The 26,406-nt window shown below is 48.2% G+C and overlaps 1 protein-coding gene across 1 annotated transcript in view; it reads left to right on the top strand.

Moving 5' to 3' along the window:
- Positions 1–5,776: 5,776 nt before the first annotated feature.
- CHORDC1 (cysteine and histidine rich domain containing 1) overlaps positions 5,777–26,406 on the top strand; it is a 35,176-nt gene continuing 14,546 nt past the window's right edge. Inside the window, 6 exon segments of the mRNA XM_056561427.1 lie at positions 5,777–6,068; positions 9,850–9,899; positions 9,988–10,044; positions 13,168–13,328; positions 15,665–15,768; positions 25,534–25,592. Coding sequence (XP_056417402.1) covers positions 5,819–6,068; positions 9,850–9,899; positions 9,988–10,044; positions 13,168–13,328; positions 15,665–15,768; positions 25,534–25,592 — 681 coding nt within the window. The 5' untranslated portion in view covers positions 5,777–5,818.

Here is a 26,406-nt window from a genome sequence, read left to right as displayed (position 1 = left end):
ACAAATTTTGGTGGGCATTTTCTCCTATTACCCCTTGTAAAAATGTAAAATTTGGGGGGAAACTAGCATTTTAGTGAAAAAAATAAAATAAAATCATTTACACATCCAACTTTAACGAAAAGTCGTGAAACACCTGTGGGGTGTTACGGCTCACTGTACCCCTTGTTACGTTCCTTGCGGGGTGTAGTTTCCAAAATAGTATGTCATGTGGTTTTTTTTTCCTTTTGTGCTGTCCTGGCACCATAGGGGCTTCCTAAATGGGACATGCCCCCCCAAAACCATTTCAGCAAAATTTGATTTGCAAAAGCCAAATAGGACTCCTTCTCTTCTGAGCATTGTAGTGCGCCCGCAGTGCCCTTGACCTCCACATATGTGGTGTTTCCATACTCAGAAGAGATGGGGTTACACATTTTGGGGGGCATTTTCTCCTATTAACCCTTTTAAAAAATTTAAATTTGGGGGAAAACTAGAATTTTAGTGGAAAAAAAAAGAAAATCATTTACACATCCAACTTTAACGAAAAGTCGTGAAACCCCTGTGGAGTGTTAAGGCTCACTGGACCCCTTGTTACGTTCCTTGAGGGGTGTAGTTTCCAAAATAGTATGCCATGTGTTTTTTTTTTTTGCTGTCCTGACACCATAGGGCTTCCTAAATGCAACATGCCCCCAAAAACCATTTCAGAAAAACTCACTCTCCAAAATGCCTCTGTCGCTCCTTCCCTTCTGAGCCCTCTAGTGCACCCGCCGAAGACTTGACATACACATATGAGGTATTTCCTTACTCGAGAGAAATTGGGTTACACATTTTAGGAAGATTTCTCTCCTTTTACCCCTTGTAAAAATTCAAAAAATGGGTCTACAAGAACATGCGAGTGTAAAAAATGAAGATTTTGAATTTTCTCCTTCAAATTGCTGCTATTCCTGTGAAACACCTAAAGGGTTAACAAACCTTTTGAATGTCATTTTGAATACTTTGAGGGGTGCAGTTTTTATAATGGGGTCATTTCGAATATAAAAGCCCTTCAAATCCACTTCAAAACAGAACTGATCCCTGAAAAATTTTGATTTTGAAAATTTTGTGAAAAATTGGAAAATTGCTGCCTTACTTTGAAGCCCTCTGATGTCTTCCAAAAGTAAAAACATGTCAACTTTATGATGCAATCCTAAAGTAGACATGTTGTATATGTGAATCAATATATAATTTATTTGGAATATTCATTTTTCTTATAAGCAGAGAGCTTCAAAGTTAAAAAAAAATGCAAAATTTTAAATTTTTTCATCAAATTTTGGAATTTTTCACCAAGAAACAATGCAAGTATCAACAAAATGTTACCACTAACATAGAGTAAAATATGTCTCGAAAAAACAATCTCGGAGTCAGAATGAAAGGTAAAAGCATCCCAGAGTTATTAATGCTTAAAGTGAAAGTGGTCAGATGTTCAAAAAATGGCCGGGTCCTACAGTGAAAATTGGCTGGGTCCTTAAGGGGTTAAGTTAGATTATTTTTTCCATTTCTGTTTTCACCGTGTTGCTTTAATAGTTAACAAAAGAACAGAATGACAAAGCATCAGGAACAAATGTCTGCAAATACACCGTCAGGTATAGACAGTGCATGTTAAGTAGATTATCACTTTGCACGTTTCTCGCGGCTATTGTAAATCAAGCCCCAGGCCCCAAACCTTGTAAAACTTATCTAGACACCTTTTATGATGGTATATTCATTTTTCATATGGTGTCACTGAAGTTTTTCCAGAAGGAATAGAAGGCAATGTGTCAGCCATCCACTGCATCAGAACTGTTCTGCATGCACGAGATAAAGATCATTTTTATATATTTGTGTGTGACGCCTCCATTGTTCTACATCTAATATCCAAAATTTTCCGTGTATTACCATGAGACCAGACAGTAACAATGAACAGGCAGCCTGGCAAAAGTTGGCTTCTGGTTGGTAACACATGCAGTGTCCATATACATATATTTTTCTTTTTTGTCTGTTGGCTATTATTGTGTAACAACCTGTTAGTTTTTGATATTATGCTGAGAAGCAATTAGATCATTATACAAGATTGTAGATGTGCACCATGTCTGTTTTCTACCTGAATTTACACTGTGTTTTCTATCCCCTCCTTTTTTTTTTGTTTGAACATGTGCTGCACTCTTCCCCACCCCCTCAGCCCAACCCTATATAAGTAGTAGTTAGCTACACAAGTGCCATTTCTTTGCTAGCAGCCTCCCAGTCTGACTGGGAGAGTATGGTAAGTGAGCTGTTACACCTTGTTCACACTGGTGTGGTGCTGTGCAGCGTCTGTTGCTGCCGTGGCGCCGTGTCTGCGGGGAGGTGCGACCCATGGACTGGTTTGAGTGGCATTGGGGCCGCTCTGCCGGTGGGTCGTTCCCCCCCTGTGGGCAATGGTGTCGCGGCGGTGGTGGTCGCCGCCCAGTGCTACGTCATTTTATGCTAGGGACGTTAGGGACCCACTCTAAATAGGTGGCCTTGACGTGGCGAGTGGGCTTGTACTTTTTGATCAAAACGTATATACTAACAACCTGTTAGTTTTTGATATTATGCTGAGAAGCAATTGGATCATTGTGCAAGATTGTAGATGTGCGACCATGTCTGTCTTCTACCTGAATTGCTATTATTATGATGTTTTGCTGTTCTATGTGGTTTGGGCTATCTGCACATTGGTTGCGATATATATCAAATATGCTCCACCCTAGTGTCCAGTCCGCTTTTTGTGGCTTTGTTCGAACAGAGCACGGACTGAACACATCATTCATTTTCCGGTTCTCAGGTATCCTGGTTCCGTTTGGGCTCATTTAGACTACACACTATATAAGGGCCACATGCCCGTACACTTCTTTGCCACGACTAAGAGCCAGTATAGGCTCAAAATGTGTCGGTTGCTTTTCCTTTCTGTGTTTTATGTTCATGGATATCTGATGGTTTTAATCTAATGGAATAAAAGTCAAGTTCTATACATTCATCTCTTCACATTTTTGGAGCAGCTGGAGGCCTGTGCTTCATTGCCCACCCTTCTTGTGTTTTTTTTTTTTTTTTTTTACTCAACACATTTTTATGCCTCACTTATGCTGCTTTAAAAAAAATATGTGAGCTTTTTGGATTTCGTGCCACTTTTTTCCATTTTGTACAACAATTTTCCATTTTGCTGTAAAATGGAAAATTTTTACGACAATTTAAAATTCTGAAAAATTTCAGGTGGGAAAAATGGAAATCGCACGTAATGAGATTGTGAGACGGTTCTGAAGTCCACCGAATGCGATTCATCTAAAATATCATATTCCAAATCCAGTAATGATGTGAGAGCATTCCTAGTAAAAAAAAAGATAAAATCCGTTGGCTGTCCGGGTATGCTGGGTGTTGTAGTCTTGCAACATCTGGAGGTCCGCAGGTTGAAGACCACTGGTATAGGAGGTAGTACTCACCTGTCCCCGCCGCTCCGGATCTGTCACCGCTGCCCTGGATGTCGCTCCATCGCTGTCGCCGCGTCCCCGACGATCCGGACGTATTCTTCCCCGGGATCCACGTTCTCCGTCATCACGTCGCTACACACACCGCTCCTATTGGATGATGGGATGGCGTGCGCAATGACGTGATGACGTCGAAGGAGAGCGCCGGCCATGCAGGGGATCCCGGAGCAGACACCGAGGAGGCAGGTAAGGGCCCTCCCGGTGTCCTGTAAGCTGTTCGGGACGCCGCGATTTCACCGTGGCGGTCCAGAACAGCCCGACTGAGCAGCCGGGTTAGTGTTATTTTCGCTTCAGACGCGGCGGTCAGCTTTGATCGCCGCGTCTGAAGGGTCAATACAGGGCATCACCGCGATCGGTGATGTCCTGTATTAGCCGCGGGTCCCGGTACATCTTGCCAAAACATTAACCTAATATACTTTATAAAAAAATAAATGAATGTATCTCCTTTTTTATATAAATTATGTCTTATAATTTTATTTTATTTTTTAAAAGAACACTAGTGGCCCCACAAAAAGCAGTGGTACATGGCATTGGCGCTTTTCAAAGATAAGAGGAGATCTGGATAAGATGGAGGTAGAGACAGAGGTTGGGATGTGACTGTCAAGGCATGATGAGGGTTGTAGTTTTACCACAGCTGGAAAGCCATAGGTTGGGGACAGTTGAATTAGGCTGGGTCCACACTACGTTTTGTCCCATACGGGAGCGCATACGGCAGGGGGGAGCTAAAAGCTCGCGCTCCCGTATGTTACCGTATGCGCTCCCGTATGTCATTCATTTCAATGAGCCGACCGGAGTGAAACGTTCGGTCCGGTCGGCTCATTTTTGCGCCGTATGCGCTTTTACAACCGGACCTAAAACCGTGGTTGACCACAGTTTTAGGTCCGGTTGTAAAAGCGCATACGGCGCAAAAATGAGCCGACCGGACCGAACGTTTCACTCCGGTCGGCTCATTGAAATGAATGACATACGGGAGCGCATACGGTGACATACGGGAGCGCGAGGTTTTAGCTCCCCCCTGCCGTATGCGCTCCCGTATGGGACAAAACGTAGTGTGGACCCAGCCTTAGAGCGATAGGGAGGAAGGATATAAGGGTGTTATCCGTGATGTTGTCCAATGTTGTCTATGTAAGGTGGGATCTGGAGGCCCCACGAAGAGATAAGCGGCGGTGCATGGCATTGGAAGGGGACACGGCCAAGCCCCTTACTGGGGTCCAGTGGCGCAGCTACATGACGCTGCCATATGGGCCTGATTGCCATAAAATGAATTCATTCATGTATATAAGTTATAAACAATGTGCCACAAGGCTTTTGAGCACAGGGGTCCCACAATTTTAGATGGCGGCCCTGGTCAGGTGCGCTCCTTATGACGTAAACACTTCAAACACGTCCATTGCACTGAAAAGTGACTTCATGCATTGAGTCAATAAAATAATTGCAAAAGTGTTCACACCCTTGAAACATTCAAAGTCCATCCAGATTTCTATATGTAGGAAGCAATATAACCTATCCCAGTGGTCTCAAACTGTGGCCCTCCAGATATTGCAAAACTCCAACTTCCAACATGCCCGGACAGCACACGGCTGTCCGGGCATGATGGGAGTTGAAATCTTGCAACATCTGGAGGGCCACAGTTTGAGACCACTGACCTATGTTCACATTACGGAATCTCTGCTCGTTGAATTCAGGGAGCGGAGATTCCGTCTGGCGGCTGCCGCCGATAATACTTTGGTGGTAGGACAGCGAGGCACAGCGTTGTCATCATTGACGGTTATACAGTGCTTGCGGACTTCCTCACAAAGAATTAACATGTTCTTTTTTTTGCGCGGAACAATTTCAGTGCGCTGAAATTCCGCAGTGTGAACGGGTCTCGCGGAAGACCCGTCCGTTCACACTGATGGGAACGTTCCCTGCGCGGAATTCCGCAGTGTGAACATACCCATAGGGGGAGACTCATCAAAACCTGTCCAGAGGAAAAGTTGCTGAGTTGCCCATAGCAACCAATCAGATCACTTCTTTCATTTTTCACAGGCCTTTTCAAAAATGAAAGAAGCGATCTGATTGGTTGCTATGGGCAACTCAGCAACTTTTCCTCTGGAGAAGATTTGATAAATCTCCCCTGGTGTGGAAGATGTATAAAGTAAGATTCTCTGTTGCCCACAGCAACCAATCACAGCTCAGCTTTCACTTTTCTTTTTCCTCTGGTAAAACGTAATCTGAGCCGTGTTTTTAGGTGGTTGCTATGGGCAACAGAAAGACTCCTCCCTTATGATACAGGTGATAACGAACACTAGACTACAGCGGACGACTTCATCCAGCCCAGACTGCGCATGCGCGTTAAACTCTCGGTTGCGGATGTCTATCCGAGCATGCGCGTTGGCCTCGAGTTCTCGGGAGTGCGCGTGTGCGGAAGGTTCGCGAAAGTTCCCGAGCGGTTTGCCGGCGATTTCCGGAAGAGGGCTCGTGCGTCGTGCGCGTCCGGCAGTGATCGTCCGCCGTGCCTGCTGCTCGCTGTCATGTCCGTGCTGTGCTACAACCGGGGCTGCGGACAGCGATACGAGCCCGACAACAACACCGACGGTGAGAGGCTGAGCCCCCTGTACTGAAGTTGGGGGTGGGCATCCTGTAATGTGTGGTATAAGGGCCCCACCTGTGTGTTATAGGGGGGCCCATCCCCTCTGTATAGTGCTATACCATAGCTGTATACAGGAGGATGCATATAATAGTGTATATTATATTGTTACGCTACTAGGCACAGCTGCATTGGGTTTGGGATGTGTTATACTACTAGACACGGCTGCATTGGGTTTGGGATGTGTTATACTACTAGACACGGCCGCATTGGGTGAAGGATATGTTACACTACTAGACACGGCCGCATTGGGTTTGGGGTGTGTTACACTACTAGGCACAGCCGCATTGGGTTTAGGATGTGTTACACTACTAGGCACGGCTGCATTGGGTTTGGGGTGTGTTACACTACTAGGCACGGCTGCATTGGGTTTGGGGTGTGTTACACTACTAGGCACGGCTGCATTGGGTTTGGGATGTGTTACACTACTAGGCACGGCTTCATTGGGTTTGGGATGTGTTACACTACTAGGCACGGCTTCATTGGGTTTGGGATGTGTTACACTACTAGGCACGGCCGCATTGGCTTTGGGGTGTGTTACACTACTAGGCACGGCCGCATTGGCTTTGGGGTGTGTTACACTACTTGGCACGGCCGCATTGGCTTTGGGGTGTGTTACACTACTTGGCACGGCCGCATTGGCTTTGGGGTGTGTTACACTACTTGGCCCGGCCGCATTGGCTTTGGGGTGTGTTACACTACTTGGCCCGGCCGCATTGGCTTTGGGGTGTGTTACACTACTTGGCCCGGCCGCATTGGCTTTGGGGTGTGTTACACTACTTGGCCCGGCCGCATTGGCTTTGGGGTGTGTTACACTACTTGGCCCGGCCGCATTGGCTTTGGGGTGTGTTACACTACTTGGCCCGGCCGCATTGGCTTTGGGGTGTGTTACACTACTTGGCCCGGCCGCATTGGCTTTGGGGTGTGTTACACTACTAGGCACGGCCGCATTGGCTTTGGGGTGTGTTACACTACTTGGCACGGCCGCATTGGCTTTGGGGTGTGTTACACTACTTGGCCCGGCTGCATTGGGTTTGGGGTGTGTTACACTACTAGGCCCGGCCGCATTGGGTTTGGGGTGTGTTACACTACTTGGCACGGCTTCATTGGGTTTGGGATGTGTTACACTACTAGGCACGGCAGCATTGGGTTTGGGGTGTGTTACACTACTAGGCACGGCCGCATTGGCTTTGGGGTGTGTTACACTGCTAGGCACGGCCGCATTGGCTTTGGGGTGTGTTACACTGCTTGGCACGGCCGCATTGGCTTTGGGGTGTGTTACACTGCTTGGCACGGCCGCATTGGCTTTGGGGTGTGTTACACTGCTTGGCACGGCCGCATTGGCTTTGGGGTGTGTTACACTTCTTGGCACGGCCGCATTGGCTTTGGGGTGTGTTACACTACTTGGCACGGCCGCATTGGCTTTGGGGTGTGTTACACTACTTGGCACGGCCGCATTGGCTTTGGGGTGTGTTACACTACTTGGCCCGGCCGCATTGGCTTTGGGGTGTGTTACACTACTTGGCACGGCCGCATTGGCTTTGGGGTGTGTTACACTACTAGGCACGGCCGCATTGGCTTTGGGGTGTGTTACACTACTAGGCACGGCCGCATTGGCTTTGGGGTGTGTTACACTACTTGGCCCGGCCGCATTGGCTTTGGGGTGTGTTACACTACTTGGCCCGGCCGCATTGGGTTTGGGGTGTGTTACACTACTAGGCCCGGCCGCATTGGGTTTGGGGTGTGTTACACTACTTGGCCCGGCCGCATTGGGTTTGGGGTGTGTTACACTACTTGGCACGGCCGCATTGGCTTTGGGGTGTGTTACACTACTTGGCCCGGCCGCATTGGCTTTGGGGTGTGTTACACTACTTGGCACGGCCGCATTGGCTTTGGGGTGTGTTACACTACTAGGCACGGCCGCATTGGCTTTGGGGTGTGTTACACTACTAGGCACGGCCGCATTGGCTTTGGGGTGTGTTACACTACTTGGCCCGGCCGCATTGGGTTTAGGGTGTGTTACACTACTTGGCCCGGCCGCATTGGGTTTGGGGTGTGTTACACTACTAGGCCCGGCCGCATTGGGTTTGGGGTGTGTTACACTACTTGGCCCGGCCGCATTGGGTTTGGGGTGTGTTACACTACTTGGCCCGGCTGCATTGGCGATGTGTTATACTGCCAGAGCTGGTTTCTGTCTTTTTCTGGTTCTGTGTTCCTTTAGTTGATTTCTTGCCTCCTTCCGTTATGGTTCTGGCCCCTCTGGCTTCCTAGTCGACTTTTTCTGGTCTCTCTATGAGGACCGTGGGTTTAAAATCCCTGCGAAGGATGGTCCCTTCCTTTGGCGGCCCAGTCCATCTCCATGGCTGGGGGGGGATCTTCCAGGAGCTCTATTTCTAGGCCTCGGTTTTCTCTGGTCTGGGGTCCCCTCCGCAGGCCTTACGGAAAAGTGGGTTCGGTCTCAGGACTGATCCCCTTTCGTTAGTGGTTGTTGTTCCCAACCTAGGGGACTGCTATCTGTCCCCCCCCCCCCCCCCCCCCCCCAAAAAAAGAAGAGCGACCAAGAAAAGGATATTTTTTTTGTACTCTCTATAAAATCTCATAGCCTTCATTGGTCGACACCACACCCACCCATTTCTTCATTTATTTTTTGTCTGGATACTCTTTTCCGGTTATTGTTTTTTTAAATTATTATTATTATTATTTTTTTTAATCCGGGATTCTTTTTTATGGTCCTTCAGACATATTTCTTGTTTGCTACTCCTACTGCTTTGTAACAAAACTGATTACCTCGAGTATATCCTGCCAGGAAGGAGCAGACTTCTTTTTCTAGTGTCAGCGCCTCCTAGTGGCAAGAGATTATACCCTTCAGTATAGGTGTCCCCCAATGAAGGCTACACGAGAGGTTTTACCAGAACAAAAAATCTCCTCCTTTTTGCAACAGCTGGAGACATGTTTTTTTGTTTACAGCTATCTAAGGCAGTTTTTCCCAACCAGGGTGCCTCCAGCTGTTGCAAAACTACTGCTGGGAGTTGTAGTTTTGTAACAGCTGAAGGCACCCTTCTTGGGAAATACTAATCTAAAGTGTATGGGCTGAAACACAATACCATATACCACCATTGTCCAGTCCATATATCCCATAAATTACCAGTGTCTTATCGTAGTAAGTGTTGCTCTACAGCCGTGATATCCGGCTGATGCAGAACCTCACTTCCCGGTATACCCTGACAACAGGAGGATGCTGGGAGTTGTAGTGCTGCAACAGCCGGAGAATTCTGGGATGGAGATCCTGACGTTCATCTTCATGGTAAGGCTGGGTCCACACTACGTTTTGTCCCATACGGGAGCGCATACGGCAGGAGGGAGCTAAAACCTCGCGCTCCCGTATGTGACCGTATGCGCTCCCGTATGCCATTCACTTCAATGAGCCGACCGGAGTGAAACGTTCGGTCGGCTCATTTTTGCGCCGTATGCGCTTTTACAACCGGACCTAAAACTGTGGTCAACCACGGTTTTAGGTCCGGTTGTAAAAGCGCATACGGCGCAAAAATGAGCCGACCGGACCGAACGTTTCACTCCGGTCGGCTCATTGAAGTGAATGGCATATGGGAGCGCATACGGTCACATACGGGAGCGCAAGGTTTTAGCTCCCTCCTGCCGTATGCGCTCCCGTATGGGACAAAACGTAGTGTGGTCCTTGTCTCATTGTGTGTTGTTGTTGTTGTGTTGCAGGTTCCTGCACCTATCATCCGGGGGTCCCGGTCTTTCACGATGCTCTGAAGGTACGTGCAGTGTTATGGCGGCGCTCGTCATAGATTATCCTGGTATGCGGCCGTGCTTTGACTTGTCTCCCCTTTGTTTTTGTTGCAGGGCTGGTCGTGTTGTAAGAGGCGGACGACGGATTTTTCAGATTTTCTCAGTATTGCGGTACGTGTCTTGTGTTTATCTTGTGTTGTCTGAGCCATTAAAGGGGTATTCCAGGAAAAACTTTCTATTTTTTTTATTTATTTTTTATTTTATATTAACTGGCTACAGAAAGTTAAACAGATTTTTAAATTACTTCTATTAAAAAATCATAATCCTTCCAGTAGTTATCAGCTTTTTTTTTCCTGACAACAGTGCTCTGGACAGTTTCTGAGACAAGCAGAGGTACCCGCAGAGAGCACTGTGGTCAGACAGAAAAGAACAACTCAGCTTCAGCAGCTGATGAGTACTGGAAGGATTAAGATTTTTTTTTTTTTTAAATATAATTAATTTACAAATCTGTTTAAAGGGGTACTCCGGTGAAAACCTTTTTTCTTTTAAATCAACTGGTGGCAGAAAGTTAAACATATTTGTAAATTACTTCTATTAAAAAATCTTAATCCTTCCAGTACTTATTAGCTGCTGAATGCTACAGAGGAAATTCCTTTCTTTTTGGAACACTGATGACATCACGAACACAGTGCTCTCTGCTGACATCTCTGTCCATTTTAGCAACCGTGCATAGCAGATGTATGCTAAGGGCAGCATGGTGGCTCAGTGGTTAGCACTGCTGCCTTGCAGTGCTGGGGACTTGGGTTCAAATCCTACTAAGGGCAACAATAAATAAAGCATTATTATTATTATAACGTTAGCAGAGAGAACTGTGGTCGTGATGTCATCAGAGAGCATTCCAAAAAGAAAAGAATTCCAAATATGTTTAACTTTCTGCCACCAGTTGATATAAAAGAAAAAAGGTTTTCACCGGAGTACCCCTTTAACTTTCTGAAGCCAGTTGATTGATATATATACCGTATTTATCGGGGTATACCACGCACCGGCCTATAACACGCACCCTCATTTTACCAAGGATATTTGGGTAAAAAAAGTTTTTTACCCAAATATCCATGGTAAAGTGAGGGTGCGTGTGTGCGCGTGTATACCCCGATACACCCCCAGGAAAGGCAGGGGGAGAGAGGCCTGCTGCCGGCCCTTCTCTCCCCCTGGCTATCGGCGCCACTGCCCGTTCTGTCCCCCTGACTATCGGTGTCGGCGCCGATAGCCAGGGGGGAGAGAAGCGGCGCCGACAGCCAGGGGGAGAGAAGGGGCAGCGGCCCCGTTGCCTCCCCCCATCCCCGGTGGCATAATTACCTGTTGCCGGGGTCGGGTCTGCGCTGCTGCAGGCCTCCGGCGTGCTTCCCCTGCGTCGTTGCTATGCGCTGCACGGCGCGGCGCATGGCGTCAGTGCGCCGCGCCGTGCATAGCAACGACGCAGGGGACGCACGCCGGAGGCCTGCAGCAGCGCGGACCCGACCCCAGCAACAGGTAATTATGCCACCGGGGATGGGGGGAGGCAACGGGGCAGCGGCGCCGGCAATGGGTGCCGCTGCCCCTTCTCTCCCCCTGGCCGGCACCGATAGTCAGGGGGACAGAACGGGCAGCGGCGCCGATAGCCAGGGGGAGAGAAGGGCCGGCAGCAGGGCTCTAGACACCAGGAAAGGCAGGGGGAGAGAAGCGGGCAGCAACGGCCTCTCTCCCCCTGCCTTTCCTGGGGGTGTATCGGCGTATAACACGCACATAGACTTAAGGCTAAAAATTTTAGCCTAAAAAGTGCGTGTTATACGCCGATAAATACGGTAATCAAATTTTTTTTTTTCCTGGAATACCCCTTTAACCCTTTGCAGCACAGGTCTCATGAAAGGGCATGATAGGTCCCTGCCCCCTCTTCCTGAAGAGCTTTGATTGCGTATAGGGCCACACCGCTGAAAGCATACCTGTTATATCACGGAAAAAAAATGCTTCTATATGTTCCTCACTAGGTCATGCAGATTCTTTACATGTTTATGTGACTATCTTCTGTGTTTGGCTCACAAATCCCTCTGTTCTGCTGCTGACTTAATCTGACATCCACTGCTCAGGACGGGGCGTGTCCGAGGCAAGCACTGAGCCCGCCCTCACTCACCATGTGTTCACTTCCTCCCTGAGTCTGCTGTGCTTCTTCATCCCATCACTGCAGGTTGCTCTGTAAGCCCCTCCCATTTTCATGCTGCAGTCTGATAGGACAGGAGTGAGCACAGAGGAGTGCTAGTACTGCCCTCACTTTCTGGACTTTGTCCCAGCCTGTGATCTAGCCTGGACAAAGATGATGCTGCAGCCAGACAATATTATGTTCTGGATGGTATGGGGACCCCTAGTTGTCTTTTATTTATTTATTTATTTTTTTTTATTTTTTTATATTTTTTTATTTTTTTTTAGAAGCCACGATTTCTATAAAAAAGAGGGAACATTTTCTTATGCATGCAAGAAAGGGTAATGTTTTACTGTGATGTACAACCTATATAACAAGTTTCTGATTCTGACAGTGCCCTTTGAAGGTTAAAATTCTCTTTTATGGACCTTGATGTTTAACCTAGGCAACTAGGGTGTTAAAGGGGTTCTCCACCATAAGGTGATTTTAGGACGTACCTGGCAGACAGTAATGGACATGCTTAGGAAGGATCTGCGCTTGTCTTGGGGCTAAATGGCTATGTTGTGATATTACCATAATACTATGGGTAGATTTTAGTGAATTGGTATTTTCTTCTTTTTAGTGTGTTCTTTTTTGACTACAAATCCCACAACTCAATCTTCCTCCCTCCCACACATCAGCCACCCCAACCATTGAAACATAAATGAGCTGCATCCATTCAAAAGACCTGTGGTTTTCAATCAGGGTGCCTACAGCTGTTGCATTAGTGGCAGTTGATCTCTCTCCCACCAAGTGATCACTCCACCCATTGAAGCAGACAGACTCCCTGTTAAAAATATTTGGGTGAAAATCGCAGAAGAATTGTGAGAAAACCGTCACACACAGGTACAGACACTACATTACGCACTACACTAACTTTACAGCCCCTGTAGCATAGACAAATAAAAACAATTCCTGGAATACCCCTTTAATGGGTGAGATCTGAGTTATGAATGGCACCTGCTTGTGTATGGAGCGGGGGCTCTGCTCAGGATCCTCCGCTATACAACCTTCCTGCTGTTATGCTGAACTGGCTTGTTAAATGTCTCTCACGATTGTCCTGCCGTTTCTTTTCATAACAGGGCTGCACGAAGGGTTTACATAGCAATGAAAAACCCCCGGAACCTGTGAAGCCCGAGGTGAAAACAACGTCTGAAAAGAAAGAGTTGGCCGAATTAAAGCCAAAGTTTAATGAACACATCATCCAGGCACCGAAGCCTGTGGAGTGCATTAAGAGACCCAGGTGAGTGCTGGGGACGGATCTTATTGGTATACATGGTGCAAAGTAACGTCTTTACCCCCTGAAGGGGTACTCCGGTGCTCCAGCATTCTGAACATTTTGTTGCGAACGCTCAGAGCCGGAGGCCGTGATCGTGACGTCATGCCACGCCCCCTCCATTCATGTCTATTGGAGGGGGCGTGTCAGCTGATCAATCCGCATAGACATGAATGGAGGGGGCGAGGCCATGACATCATGACCACTGCCGCAGGAACCCGGCGTTTGTTAAGAAGATCTGCTGGGACCCCCCCTGATCAGACCTCTTATTATTTTTCTGTATACAGGGATGAATGAGGGTTAATTTTGTTGCACCGTGATCTGTAGTTTTTGATACCCGCGATTTTGCGGTTCTGGTCCCAATCGGCTTCACTGAGCTTCTGGCAGCTGCATTTTAGACACACCAATCAACCTTGATTGTGGCGTCTAAAGGGTTAACGCTAGAAATACCCCTGATTTGGTAATGTCCAGCATTAGCCGTGGGTCCCGTCATGTCATAGACCAGGAGAGGGCAGTGGGTGGCGTACATTTATGGCCTCAGCCCCCCTTAAAGGACATCTGTAGTGCAATATAACGCATCCCCTATCCGAAGGATAAGTTATGGATCGCGGGTGGTTGGAGCGCTGGGGGCCCCCGGGATCTCCTGTACGGGGCCGGGGCAGTATGCTGGAGGGGGAGTTCCGTCCTCGCAAGACGCGGCGGCCGTCATGTACACCATAGAGATACATGGAGAGGACGTGTCTGCCGCGGCTTTCTGCTGGGGATGAAACTTCACTTCCTGCAGACTGCCGCGACCCCGTCCAGGAGATCCCTAGGGGGCCCCAGCGCTCGGACCCTCCTCGATCTAGAACTTATCCCCTATCCTTTGCATAGGGGATAAGTTATTTTGCGCTGGAATACTCCTTTAAGTTAAGAGTACTTCAGCGAAAAATAACTTATCCCCTATCCACAGGATAGTGGATCGCGGGGGTCCCGGCTGCTGGGGACCCCTGCGATCACCGGGATGGGACCCTGGCGCTCTCAGTGAAGAGTGTGTCATCTATCAGTAGACGGCATATGCTCAATTCATTTCTATGGGAGCGCCGATCGCGCCCGAGAGCTCGACTCTTTCCGGCGCTCCCATAGAAATGAATAGCACGTGTGCCGGCTGCAGCAAGCTTCTGAATGCTGCGTCCCGTCCTGATGATCGTAAGGGGCCCCAGCAGTCAGACCTCCCACGATCTGTTACTTATTCCCTAGTCACAGGATAGGCGAATAATTTTTTGGGCGGAGATATCCTTTTCAGTACTAAATACTTGAACACTCAATCACAAAATACCTACCACTTACTGGACTTACCGTGACGTAATTACAGAGGTAAGAATGTTCTGGTTAATAAAGGGGCCACAGAGGGTCCTTCACACTTTCTTTCACTCCTTATACTGTGTAATTTGGAACTTCAGTTGGGTCTGAGAGTTCCTCTCCTGCTCTGTGTATGATACCTGGACGGTCCCATAAACTTATGCTGTAAGTCCGTGCAGGTCACATGACAGAGCTGGTAGAGAATGTGTTAAGTGTGCACTTGTCCCGGCTCGTTCTCTTGATCGGTTATGGTCTCACCACTAAGACTCCGATGTGATCAAAACTTTTGAAATGTCTGTGACATGTCAAGTTTTTTATTTTTAAATGAGTGACACTTTAAATGGATACTCCGCCCCTTGACATCTTATCGCTTATCCAAAGGATGGGGGATAAAATGTCTGATCGCGGGGGTCCTGCTGCTGATCTCTGTGCCAAGATCCTGGCAACCTGAACATTATGTTTAGACATGAATGTCCCGAATAATATGTATTGTCCCGAAATGTGGCACATACAATCTCCACGGCCCTGATGTGAGGGCCCTATCAAGATGTGAGAGAGAAACCAGGAGGGATTTTGCCCTCAGCAACCAATCACAACTCAGCATTTGTAAAGTGAAAGCTGAACTGTGATTGGTTGCTGTGGGCAAAACCTCTCCAGTTTTTCACTCACAGCGCTGGATAAATCTGGGCCCATATATTTTATAAAATACATGCAGTGCAATGGGCTATCGGAGTATTTGCCAAAAAAAGTAAGGATAACTGTACCAAAAAAGACACAATTCGTTTTTCCATGACCCCACCCCAAAATTAGTTTCACAGCCTGTGTCTGTGAGTTACATGCTGAAACGCGTGGTTTCACACTGTCATCACTGTTTACTGTTTGATATGTAAAGACTATTTTTGGTCACTTTTTGGTACAAACTGGGTCACTCGCACCTCATCCCTTCTCCTTTTATCTTTTAGTGCCGACGAGCCCTTATCCCGGTTACAGCTCAAGGTATCGGCGTCTTTGAAGCAAGCGCTGGATAAGCTGAAACTTTCCTCCGAGACTGAGCAGACAGTAACAGGTGAATATTTAGGGGGAACCTGTCAGCAGTTCTGAGGACTATGTTGGGTTCGGTGAACCTATTCAGTGACTGGCAGATTCTTTATTTTTATTTCATAAAATGGTCAATGAGAGGTATTGGGGGGGGGGGGGTGTTTTTTTTTTTTTTTTTTTTTTTATAGTGTCCATTACTCAGCCGGGGCTTAGATGTAGCTCAATACGGCTAACAATAACCCCAGTACTCTCTGCCACAGGTGGTAGTGGGAAGAGCCATGTACCATTAGGCCTAGGGCGTCAAAAAGTGAAAAGAATTTTTGAAAAATTTAGTTTTTTTTTTTTTTCTTACCTGGCTTAAAAAGGAACACCCATGTGTTTTTTTTATTTATTTATTTATTTATTTTTTTATTTTTTTTTTTAAACCTGGCTTAGGACCCCCATGTATTTATTTTTTTATAATTATTTTTTTTTAAGTTTATGGGGTTCCTGCAAGCTGCAGCTCAGCCCAGCCTCTACGACTCCTGAGTATAGAAGGAAAACAAGGCTTTTATGACTGAGAATCAGCTAAGAGACATGTATACTTTGTTTTATGGCCCTATAGCAATGTTTCCCAACCAGGGTGCCTCCAGCTGTTGCAAAATTACAACTCCCAGGATGCCCGGACAGCCGTTGGCTGTCCGGGCATGCTGGGAGTTGTAGTTTTGCAACAGCTGGAGGCACTCTGGTTGGGAAACACTGCCCTATAGTCTATCTGCAGCTCTGGGCACAATATAGAGCTGACAGATTCCCTGTAACTATGGAAGTTTTAGTTTGGACATTTCCCCGTCATCCTCCCCTGCATTACGTCTGTTACAGCGTCCTATGCTCCGGCCCTTACTATCACACACTGTACACTGAAGGATAACTTCTGTAACACATTGTCCCTAGGACGCTGATCTTCATGTTCCCGCATCTATAAAAAGCCCAGGATCCTATTTTCGTCCTGAGGAAAGATGTGGTAAAATAAATTCTTTCCGAGCGCCCGGCAGCTTTCACTGTTGACGTGAGCTGACAATGGCGGGAGTCGCTGACAGGTCTGTACACAACACCTGCTGCTTTTATTAACTCAGAGGTGACTGCTGCGTTGTACAGGGATGTGGAATTCCTATCGCCCGACGCCCGGGACGTGCAGTTCCGGACGTCAGGCAGGTGAATTTTTCCGGCCCTTTGCCCTGATTCGGACTTCAGTCTTGGTCTCCTCTCCATTCATTCCAGTGGTAAAGCCTCTGATGATCACTTTAATTCATAAAGCAGGAGTCAAGGGTCTCCCGTTTTCCTGAGGTGGGGTATCTACCTGTTAGGCTTTTATGCTCCAGATGGGAATATCCCTTTAAAAGGGTACTCCTCCCCTAGACATCTTATCCCCTATCCAAAGGATCGTGGGGGTCCAGCTGCTGGGTACCCACATGATCTCGGCTGTGGCACCCAAGACATCTGGTGTATGGAGCGAACTTCGCTCCCTGTCGGATGACTGGCGATCACGGACACGCCCTGCTGGTGACGTCACAGCCACGCCCCCTCAGTGCAAGTCCTATGGGAGGGGGCGTGGCTGTGACATCACGATGCTCTGGCGCTGCACTCGACGCTCAGAACAAACGCCGAGTGCAGCAGATAGATCGTGGGGGTCACCAGCCGTGGGACCCCCCATCATCAGACATCTTATCCCCTATCCTTTGGATAAGGGGTAAGATGTCTAGGGGCGTAGTACCCCCTAAAGGGCATAGTCGCACATGGCAGGTTTGCTGTGGATTTCCATGCAGACTTTGTTTGAGAAGCATATACAGTAGCATCAAAGTTGAGTGAAACTTCACAAGTACCATCCTGCAGGAAATCTGTATGAAAACTGACCTGCTGGGCGGATTTCAGATCTGCAGCAGTGTCCATCATAAATGTTGTATTTTAAACATACTAGAACAGACGCTTGCATGGCTCGGTAGACCCCGGCACAATTATGATGCATTTAACCCCTTAAGGACCAAGCATTTTTATGTTTTTGCACTTTCGTTTTTTTCCCCCTTATCTTTTAAAAATCATAACCTTTTTCAATTTTGCACCTAAAAATCCATATGATGGCTTATTTTTTGTGCCTACTTTGTAATGACATCAGTCATTTTACCCAAAAAGCTATGGCGAAACGGGGAAAAAAATCATTGTGCGACAAAATTGAAGAAAAAACACTTGGGGGCTTCCGTTTCTACGCCGTACATTTTTCGGTAAAAGTGACACCTTCTTTTTATTCTGTAGGTCCACATGATTAAAATGATACCCTACTTATATCGGTTTGATTTTGTCGTACTTTTGGAAAAAATCATAACTACATGCGCGAAAATCAATACATTTAAAATTGTCATCTTCTGTCCCCTATAACTTTAATTTCTCTATCGGCTCCATTGGGGGGGACACAGATCGTGGGTGTATGCTGCTGTCTCTAGGAGGTGTGACACTATGGTAATAAAAAAAAGGTTGGCTCATCCCAGCAGGATATACCCGCCTCCAGGCCCTGAGGTAATCAGTTTAAGCTTAGTGTCTGAAGGAGGTGGACATGGTCTGGAATTCTCCAGACCAGGTCTTCTGATTTATTGTTTTCCTAGTATAGGGACATGTTAGTTTTATTCCTTTTTCTTTCTTGTTTTCAGGTGGGAACTCGGGGACTCCGGTTCCCTGTTTCCCCATTGCAAGTAAGGGGGCACAGACATTGCGTACATGCAATGTTCACCCCCCCTCGCCAACGGTCATCACCTGGGTTGGTACCTCATGGGTCCGGGTCCCCCTATTCCCCTGCTCGCTTCGCTCGCGCATAGCAGCCAGGTGTAATGCTGGCGACAAAAGCTGACAGAAGACTCCATTAGTTAAGTTCTTCTGACTGAGGTATTACATTTCCCTTTTCTCCCTTAGGTGCGGACTTGCAACCTCTGGAGACCCTCAGTTTTTTGGCGCACCTTTTCAGGTTTATGGGGCTGGCTTAGGCTGGGTCCACACTACGTTTTGTCCCATACGGGAGCGCATACGGCAGGGGGGAGCTAAAAGCTCGCGCTCCCGTATGTTACCGTATGCGCTCCCGTATGTCATTCATTTCAATGAGCCGACCGGAGTGAAACGTTCGGTCCGGTCGGCTCATTTTTGCGCCGTATGCGCTTTTACAACCGGACCTAAAACCGTGGTTGACCACAGTTTTAGGTCCGGTTGTAAAAGCGCATACGGCGCAAAAATGAGCCGACCGGACCGAACGTTTCACTCCGGTCGGCTCATTGAAATGAATGACATACTGGAGCGCATACGGTAACATACGGGAGCGCGAGCTTTTAGCTCCCCCCTGCCGTATGCGCTCCCGTATGGGACAAAACGTAGTGTGGACCCAGCCTTATACTGGGGCTTGACTTTTATTCTGGGGTGAGCAGTGGCATTTTAGGGGGCATACATTCTATGTTTAAACTGTGTGAATCTGTTTTTTTCTACTTCACTTTGTGTGTGTGTGTGTGGGGTTTACTGTGTAGCTATGACTGCAGCGCCTCATATGCGGCTGACAGCCGCGGCGAACGTTCTGGCCAGGTGCTCTGAGCACCGGCTTACTTTCCTTTCGTTCCCCCCCCCCCCCCCCGAGCGCATATGCGGCTGACATGTGCGCTCTGGACAAGGAGCGGGCGCCATTACGGCTTCTTCTCGCTCCCCTCATAGTTCCGCCCCCTGAGCGGCCTCCAATCAGCGCCGGGGGGTCGAATTTAAATAGGGGCCAATCAGATTGTGCCTCTGCCTCAGGCACGCCCCTCTCTGGCTATTGGCTTGCCCATTTTTCACACTAGCTGCACGGAGCTGAGTTCTCCTCCCTGCAGCTGCCAGGGGACACAGTCTGGAGTGAGAAAGTTCCTGTTCTTATGTCTGCCCAGAGCTGTTCCTCCCTCTCAACAGATAACCGGAATGTCGGTGTCTTGTTTTGTCTGTAGCACTGTAATGCTAAGATGCCTAACTCTACTGAGCCCACTTGCTCTGCCTGCTCCACTGCTCCCCCAGACCCCCTGGTACCCCTGGATGCCCTTTTTGTTCCGGTGGATTCAGCCGCCCCTCCAGCCTGGGTTTCTTCCCTGACCCAGTATATGGCTGACTTCATGGATTCCACGGACAAGAAGGTGGAGTCCTTAGCGAAGTTTGCCTCTGAAGCAGCTGGCTCTTCGCTTCTTCCCATCTTCGCCTCGACATGGGCGTGCAAGGCCCTATCTGAGTGGTGCCTATAACTCAGTCAGGGTATCCTAGCGGGATCCCCCCAGAGGATATATCTGCTCTGGCCCTCCAATGCTCTAAGCTGGGGAATTTCTGCGCATAGCTTCCATGCAGTCAACCCGTTGTTCTGCTTTTGCGGTGGGTCACCTAGCTGCTCTCCGCCGTTCTATGTGGCTTAAAGCTTGGAATGCGGATGCCGCTTTCAAAAGGTCTCTCACTGAGCTTCCTTTTACGGGTGGCCATTTTTTTGGCAAGCGCCTTGACGAGATTATCTCTGAGGCGACGGGGGGTAAGGATTCCTTGTTGCCTGAAAACAAGGCGTGCTCCACTTCCCAAAGGAATTCCTCTTCCTTTCGGTCCTTTCGGACCCTTGGCCCCAGCAAGGGGTCTGAGCAGGTGCCTCTGCGGGACAAGAAGGCTCCCTTGTTCCGGGCGCGCCTGTCTTGGAAGTCTGACACCAACCGTTCCGGCCGGTTTGCAACCAAATCCGGCAACTGCAAACTCACTTCCGCATGAAGTGAAGCCCCCACCCTCAGTTTTTTCTCGGGTGGAAGGTCGCCTCTTTTTCGAGACAGCTGGACCACACACATTCAGGACTACTGGGTCAGGGACGTGGTGTCCAACGGTTACCGAATCGAATTTGCCTCCCTCCCGAGTGATCGCTTTTTTCGATCTCTGGCCCCCCGGTCTCCTTCTCTGGCGAAGCAATTTCGAGAGGCTCTCCAGTCTCTGCTTCTCCAAGGGGTTATCGTTCCCGTTTCCTCCAGGGGAACGTTTTTCGGGGTTCCTATTCCATTCTTTTTGTGGTCCCCAAGAAGGACGGTTCTGTACGACCAATCCTAGACCTCAAGCGTCTCAACCGTCATCTTCTCATCCGCCACTTCCGAATGGAATCTCTCCGTTCGGTAGTGGCATCCCTAGAACAAGGGGAGTTTCTTCCTTCGGTGGACATCAAGGATGCCTACCTCCATGTGCCAATATTTCCAGGCCACCATGGGTATCTCCGTTTGCGGTTCCGGAAGGGCATTTTCAATTCGTAGCCCTCCCCTTTGGCCTGGCTACGGCTCCTCGGGTTGTTGCCAAGATCCTTGCGCCAGTGATGGCCCTGTTGGGAGGGGAGTCTCGGTGAAACCCTACCTGGATGACCTTCTCATCAAGGCTCCCACCAGAGCCCAGTCTCTTGAGAATGTGGATGTCAGTCACTCTTCACACTCTGGATCGCTTCGGGTGGATGGTCAACCGGGACAAGTCAGTCCTCTCTCCCACCCAGTCTCTGATCTTCTTGGGACTTCACTTCAACACGGCCTCTGCCCGAATTTGCCTTCTGCCAGTCAAACATCTGACTCTTATGTCAGGAGTCCGTTCCCTTCAGGCTCAGGTACCAGTTTCCATCTGCACTTGTTTGAAAGTCCTGGGTCGGATGGTGGCAGACATGGAGGCCGTACCCTTTGCCCAGCTTCATCACTGCCCTCTTCAGCTGGCGGTTCTTCCCTCGATGGGACAGATCTCCTCTGTTCCTCGATCGCAAGATTGTTCTCCTTCCAGGATCCGTTAGTCTCTGCTCTGGTGGCTCCGCTCCCCCCTTCTTCTTCAGGGGGGGTAATTTCTTCCCCTTCACTGGCAGGTAGTTACAACGGATGCCAGTCTGTCGGGCTGGGGCGGTGTGTTCAGGGATTGGACAGTTCAGGAACTCTGGTCTCCCCCAGAAGCCCTTCTTCCTATAAACATATTGGAACTACGGATGATTCTTCCTTGTCTTTTTCTTTGGGAGTCTCGGCTTCGGTTCCATCCTGTCCGCGTCCAGTCGGACAATGCCGCGGCGTACATAAATCGCCAAGGCGGCTCTCGCAGCTCGGCAGCCATGGCCGAGGGGACAAAGATTCTCATCGGGGCAGAAAGCAAGGTTCCGGCCATTTCGGCGTTTCTCATTCCGGGGGTCTGCGACCTCTGGGGCATTCCAGATGTGGACCTCTTCGCATCGGCACAATCGGAAGATCCTTCCTTTTGTGGCCAAGTCCCGGGACCCTCAGGCTCTAGCCATGGACGCCCTAGTGATCCTTGGGCGGGGTTTGCCCTACCCTACCTTTTCTCTCTCCTTCCGCTCCTTTCCAGAGTTCTGAGGAAGCTCAAAGCGGAGGATGTTTCTGGTAGCTTCAGATTGACCCCGAAGGTCGTGGTACCCCGACGTAGTCAGGCTCCTGGACGATGCTCCGCTGCGCCTTTCGCTTTGTCCGGACCTGCTCTCACAGGGTCCTCTTTGCCACCCCAATTTACAGTCGCTGCATTTGACGGCGTGGCGGTTGAGACCGCGGTTTTGAGGGCCCGCGGGTTCTCTTCCCAAGTCTTTCTCACCATGCTCTGGGCTCGTAAGCCCTCCTCGGCAAAAATTTACCACCGTACTTGGCGGTCTTCTTTTCGCTGGTGTGAAGCTCAGGTCCTGTCTCCTGTGACTTTCTCGGTTCCCGGTCCTCTGGCTTCTAATTCTCATGTCCGGACCTTCCTTCAAGGAGTGGCGCATGCTGTCCCTCCTTACCGGTCACCCTTGGGATTTGAACCTGGCTCTGAGTGCCCTCCAAGGTGTACCCTTTGAGCCCCTTAGAGAGGTGGCATTTCTTCTTGCCATCACCTCCATCCGTGCCATCACCTCCATCCGGAGGGTGTCTGAATTGGCGTCTCTCTCCTGCCGTTCTCTGTTCTGGTGGTCCACAAGGACAAGGTTATTTTTGTCTAAGGTGGTTTCGGCTTTTCATCTCAATGAGGACGTTGTCCTCCCGTCTTTTTGTCCCGCTCCTTCTCATCCTAAAGAGCGTTTACTCCACAAACTGGATGTGGTTCGGGCTGTTAGGTCCTCTCTCTATTACTACTTCGTTTCGTCAGTGTGATTCCTTTTTCGTCCTCACGGAAGGTCGTCGTAAGGGACAACCTACTTCCAAGGCCACCATTTCTCGGTGGATTCGGTCTGCCTTTTCGGAAGTTTATCACTGTAAGGGGAAGATTCCTCCTTTCAGGGTTGTGGCTCATTCTACCCGTTCTTTTGGGGTATCCTGGGTTCTCCAGAACAGAGCCTGGGCCTCGCAGATTTGCAAGGCGGCTACCTGGTCGTTTTTGCACACTTTCTCGATGTTCTACAGGGTTCATACCTTCGCATCGGCTGATGCTAGTCTGGGCCGTAAAGTGTTGCTGGCGGCCGTGGAACGGCCGTCTGTCTGACTGCTTATCTGCCCACCCAAGGGACGGCTTTGGTACGTCCCACGGTCTGTGTTCCCCAATGGAGCCGATAGAGAAAAGGAGATTTTTTTAACACTTACCGTACCATCTCGTTCTCGAAAAATCGATTGGGGGACACAGCTCCCACCCTTTTTTTTCTTTTTTCTTCGGTTCTCTGTCCGAGGGTGTGTTCAGTTGTATTTTTTCTTCTGGTTCTTGGACAGTTTGGGTCGTCTTTGACCTGTCGGTCCTCTCCTATTGCTCTCGAACTAAAACTGATTACCTCAGGGTCTGGAGGCGGGTATATCCTGCTGAGAGGAGCCGACCATAGTGTCACACCTCCTAGAGACAGCAGCATACACCCACGGTCTGTGTCCCCCAATGGATCCTTCGAGAGAGATTTTATGGTAAGTGTTAAAAAATCTCATTTTTTCGGCGTACGGGGTGGTATGAGGGCTAATTTTTTGCGCCGTGACCTGAAATTTTAACCGGTACCATTTTTTGTTTTTGTTCGGACTTTTTGATCGCTTTTTATTCCTTTTTTATTATTTTTTTTTAATAATTTTTATTTTTTATGTATATTTTTGTAATTTTTTTTATGGTATGAAAAGAGACCAAAAATATGCTATTTTGTACTTTGGAATTTTTTTGCGTGTATGCCATTGACCATGCGGTTTATTTTACGATATATTTTTATAGTTCGGACATTTACGCATGTGATACCATATATGCTTATTTTATTTTTTATGGTTATATATTTTTTCTATGGAATTTGGGAAAAGGGGGTGATTTAAACTTTTAATAAGGAAGGGGTTAGTGTGTGTGTGTGTGTGTGTGTGTGTGTGTTTTTAAACTTTTGCATACAATCCCATTGATCTGTGTGCTTTGTGCTCGATTGTGCTCTGTGCTCCATTCAGGAGAAGCCACAGCAGGAGAGATAAGCCCTCAGGCTACCTCAGTAGTGGATTGCCCCCCCCCCCCCCCTGCGATCGCGCTGCGGGGGGGCGATCCACCCCACTGGACCAACAGGGACTGGATACAGGCACCTTTAGACGCCGCAGTCAACTTTGACAGCGGCATTCTAAAGGGTTAATAGCCGCCTGCGGTGATCACCGCATGTCGGCTATTAATACCGGCCCCCAGCTACAGGAATCGGCTGGGGGCCGGCCGGTATGATGCGGGCTCGCGTTGGGAGCTCGCGTCATACCCAGTTAACGGCCATTGGACGAGCATAGACGTCCATGGTCGTTATCGGGTTAAAGGGGTTTTAACAAGTGGTGCACCAAAATGACATTTTTGTGCAGAACCAAAAATGTGGAATGTATTTACCTGAAAACTGAAATCGAAAATGACCTAAAATTACACCTCCCATTCGTGTTGTGCTACGAGGCCGTGATCTACCATCTGTGACTATGTTTCTGGTGTAGATGTACAACTCCCAGCATGCCTTGACAGGCTTCAGATTTCAGGGCATGCTGGGAGTTATAGTTCTGCACCAGCTGCAGAGCCACAGATTGTAGATCACTGCTCCAAAGCACAACTTGTGACTGTGTAGATCAGGGTTTTCCAATCAGGGTGCCTCCAGCTCTTGCAAACCTTCAACTCCCAGCATGTCTGCACAGCCTTATATGAAGAATAGCGCTATGCCTATCTGTCTTATAGGAAGGATAGCCTTATGCCTATCCCTATCTTATATGAAGGATAGCCTTATGCTTATCCCTATCTTATATGAAGGATAGCCTTATACCTATATCTATCTTATATGAAGGATAGTGTTATCCCTATCTTATATGAAGGATAGCCTTATGCCTATATCTATCTTATATGAAGGATAGCCTTATGCCTATGCCTATCTCTCTTATATGAAGGATAGCCTTATACCTATCTCTATGCTATGTGAAGTATATAGCTTTTATGCCTATCCCATGCATGCTTAAACTCCTTCACTGTATTTGCAGTGACAACTTCTGCAGGAAGGCTATTCCATGCATCCACTACTCTCTCAGTAATGTAAAACTTCCTCATATTCCTTAGATTTTTTTTCTAAATGACAGGTATTAACAGTACAGGACATGCAGCAGTAGTTGCTATTTACTACATTTTAGGGACCTGTCTAACCAAACTCCTGTCTCACCTGTCCAGGCACACTGGGAGCTGTAGTTTGGCGACAGCTGGAGAGCCGTAAATTGGGAAACACTGGTCCTGCATTGTACAAATTTCCCAAATTTTAGGAGAACATTAGACCTTCTGTCTGCTTTGCTCCGGCTTGTTCTTTTGTTCTCCTGTTGATTTATAATTTTATCAATGCATATTTTATTTTGTTAAATAGACGAAGATCCAGGAGAAATTAAAATTGGAACCTCCTGTAAAAATGGCGGCTGCTTAAAGGTAAGATTTGATTCTCCTTTATCATTTGCCCCCCCCCCCCCCCAATATGATGCTAACACCATTGTAACAAAATATGGCTATGTATGCAAATCTTTGCAAGGCCAGCCTAAAAAAAAAGCTCAGCATTTTGTATCCAGTGCCTTGCACAAGTATTCAACCTTCTCACACACTTACATGGTATTGTCAAATTATTTACAAATGTGAAAAGTCTTTAATGCATTCACCTCCTTTATGGTAAAACCCCTAACAAAGATCCGGAGCGACCATTTGCGTTCACGAGTTGCATGGTTAGTAAATAGTCCACCTGTCTACAATTCAATCTCAGTGCATACACAACTGTTCTGTGAAGGCCGTAAAAGAAAAAGAACAGCTGCACTCACCGCTAAGTATCGGTAGTAGCGTCCAGGAGTCCGGGATCACAGGCGCAGCATGTCGCAGGAAGCGCTCAGAGACAATACCGGTATTTCGCACAAGGATGTGCTTCGACCGGACGAAGCACATCCTTGTGCGAAATACTAGTATTTTCTCTGTGCGCTTCCTGCGACATGCTGCGCCTGTGATCCCGGACGCTACTACTGATACTTAGCGGTGAGTGCAGATGTTTTTTCTTTTACGTCTATTACATGATTCTGCTGTGAGTTTTCTGCACCCCGCAGATCGGTCCTACCCTGGAAACCCTGACGTCCCGTAGCAGCTGCTAGTCCCACACAGCCAATACCTGGCAGGTGTGTATATGCTAACCCCTATACCTAGGTGTGCTCTCCTCCTATCTCTATCATTGTAGATATTTGTTCTGTGAAGGCCTCAGAGTTTG

The sequence above is a fragment of the Hyla sarda genome, chromosome 2 (assembly GCF_029499605.1).
Source record: "Hyla sarda isolate aHylSar1 chromosome 2, aHylSar1.hap1, whole genome shotgun sequence".
Taxonomy (NCBI): domain Eukaryota; kingdom Metazoa; phylum Chordata; class Amphibia; order Anura; family Hylidae; genus Hyla; species Hyla sarda.
This window is presented reverse-complemented; position numbering and strand designations above follow the sequence as displayed.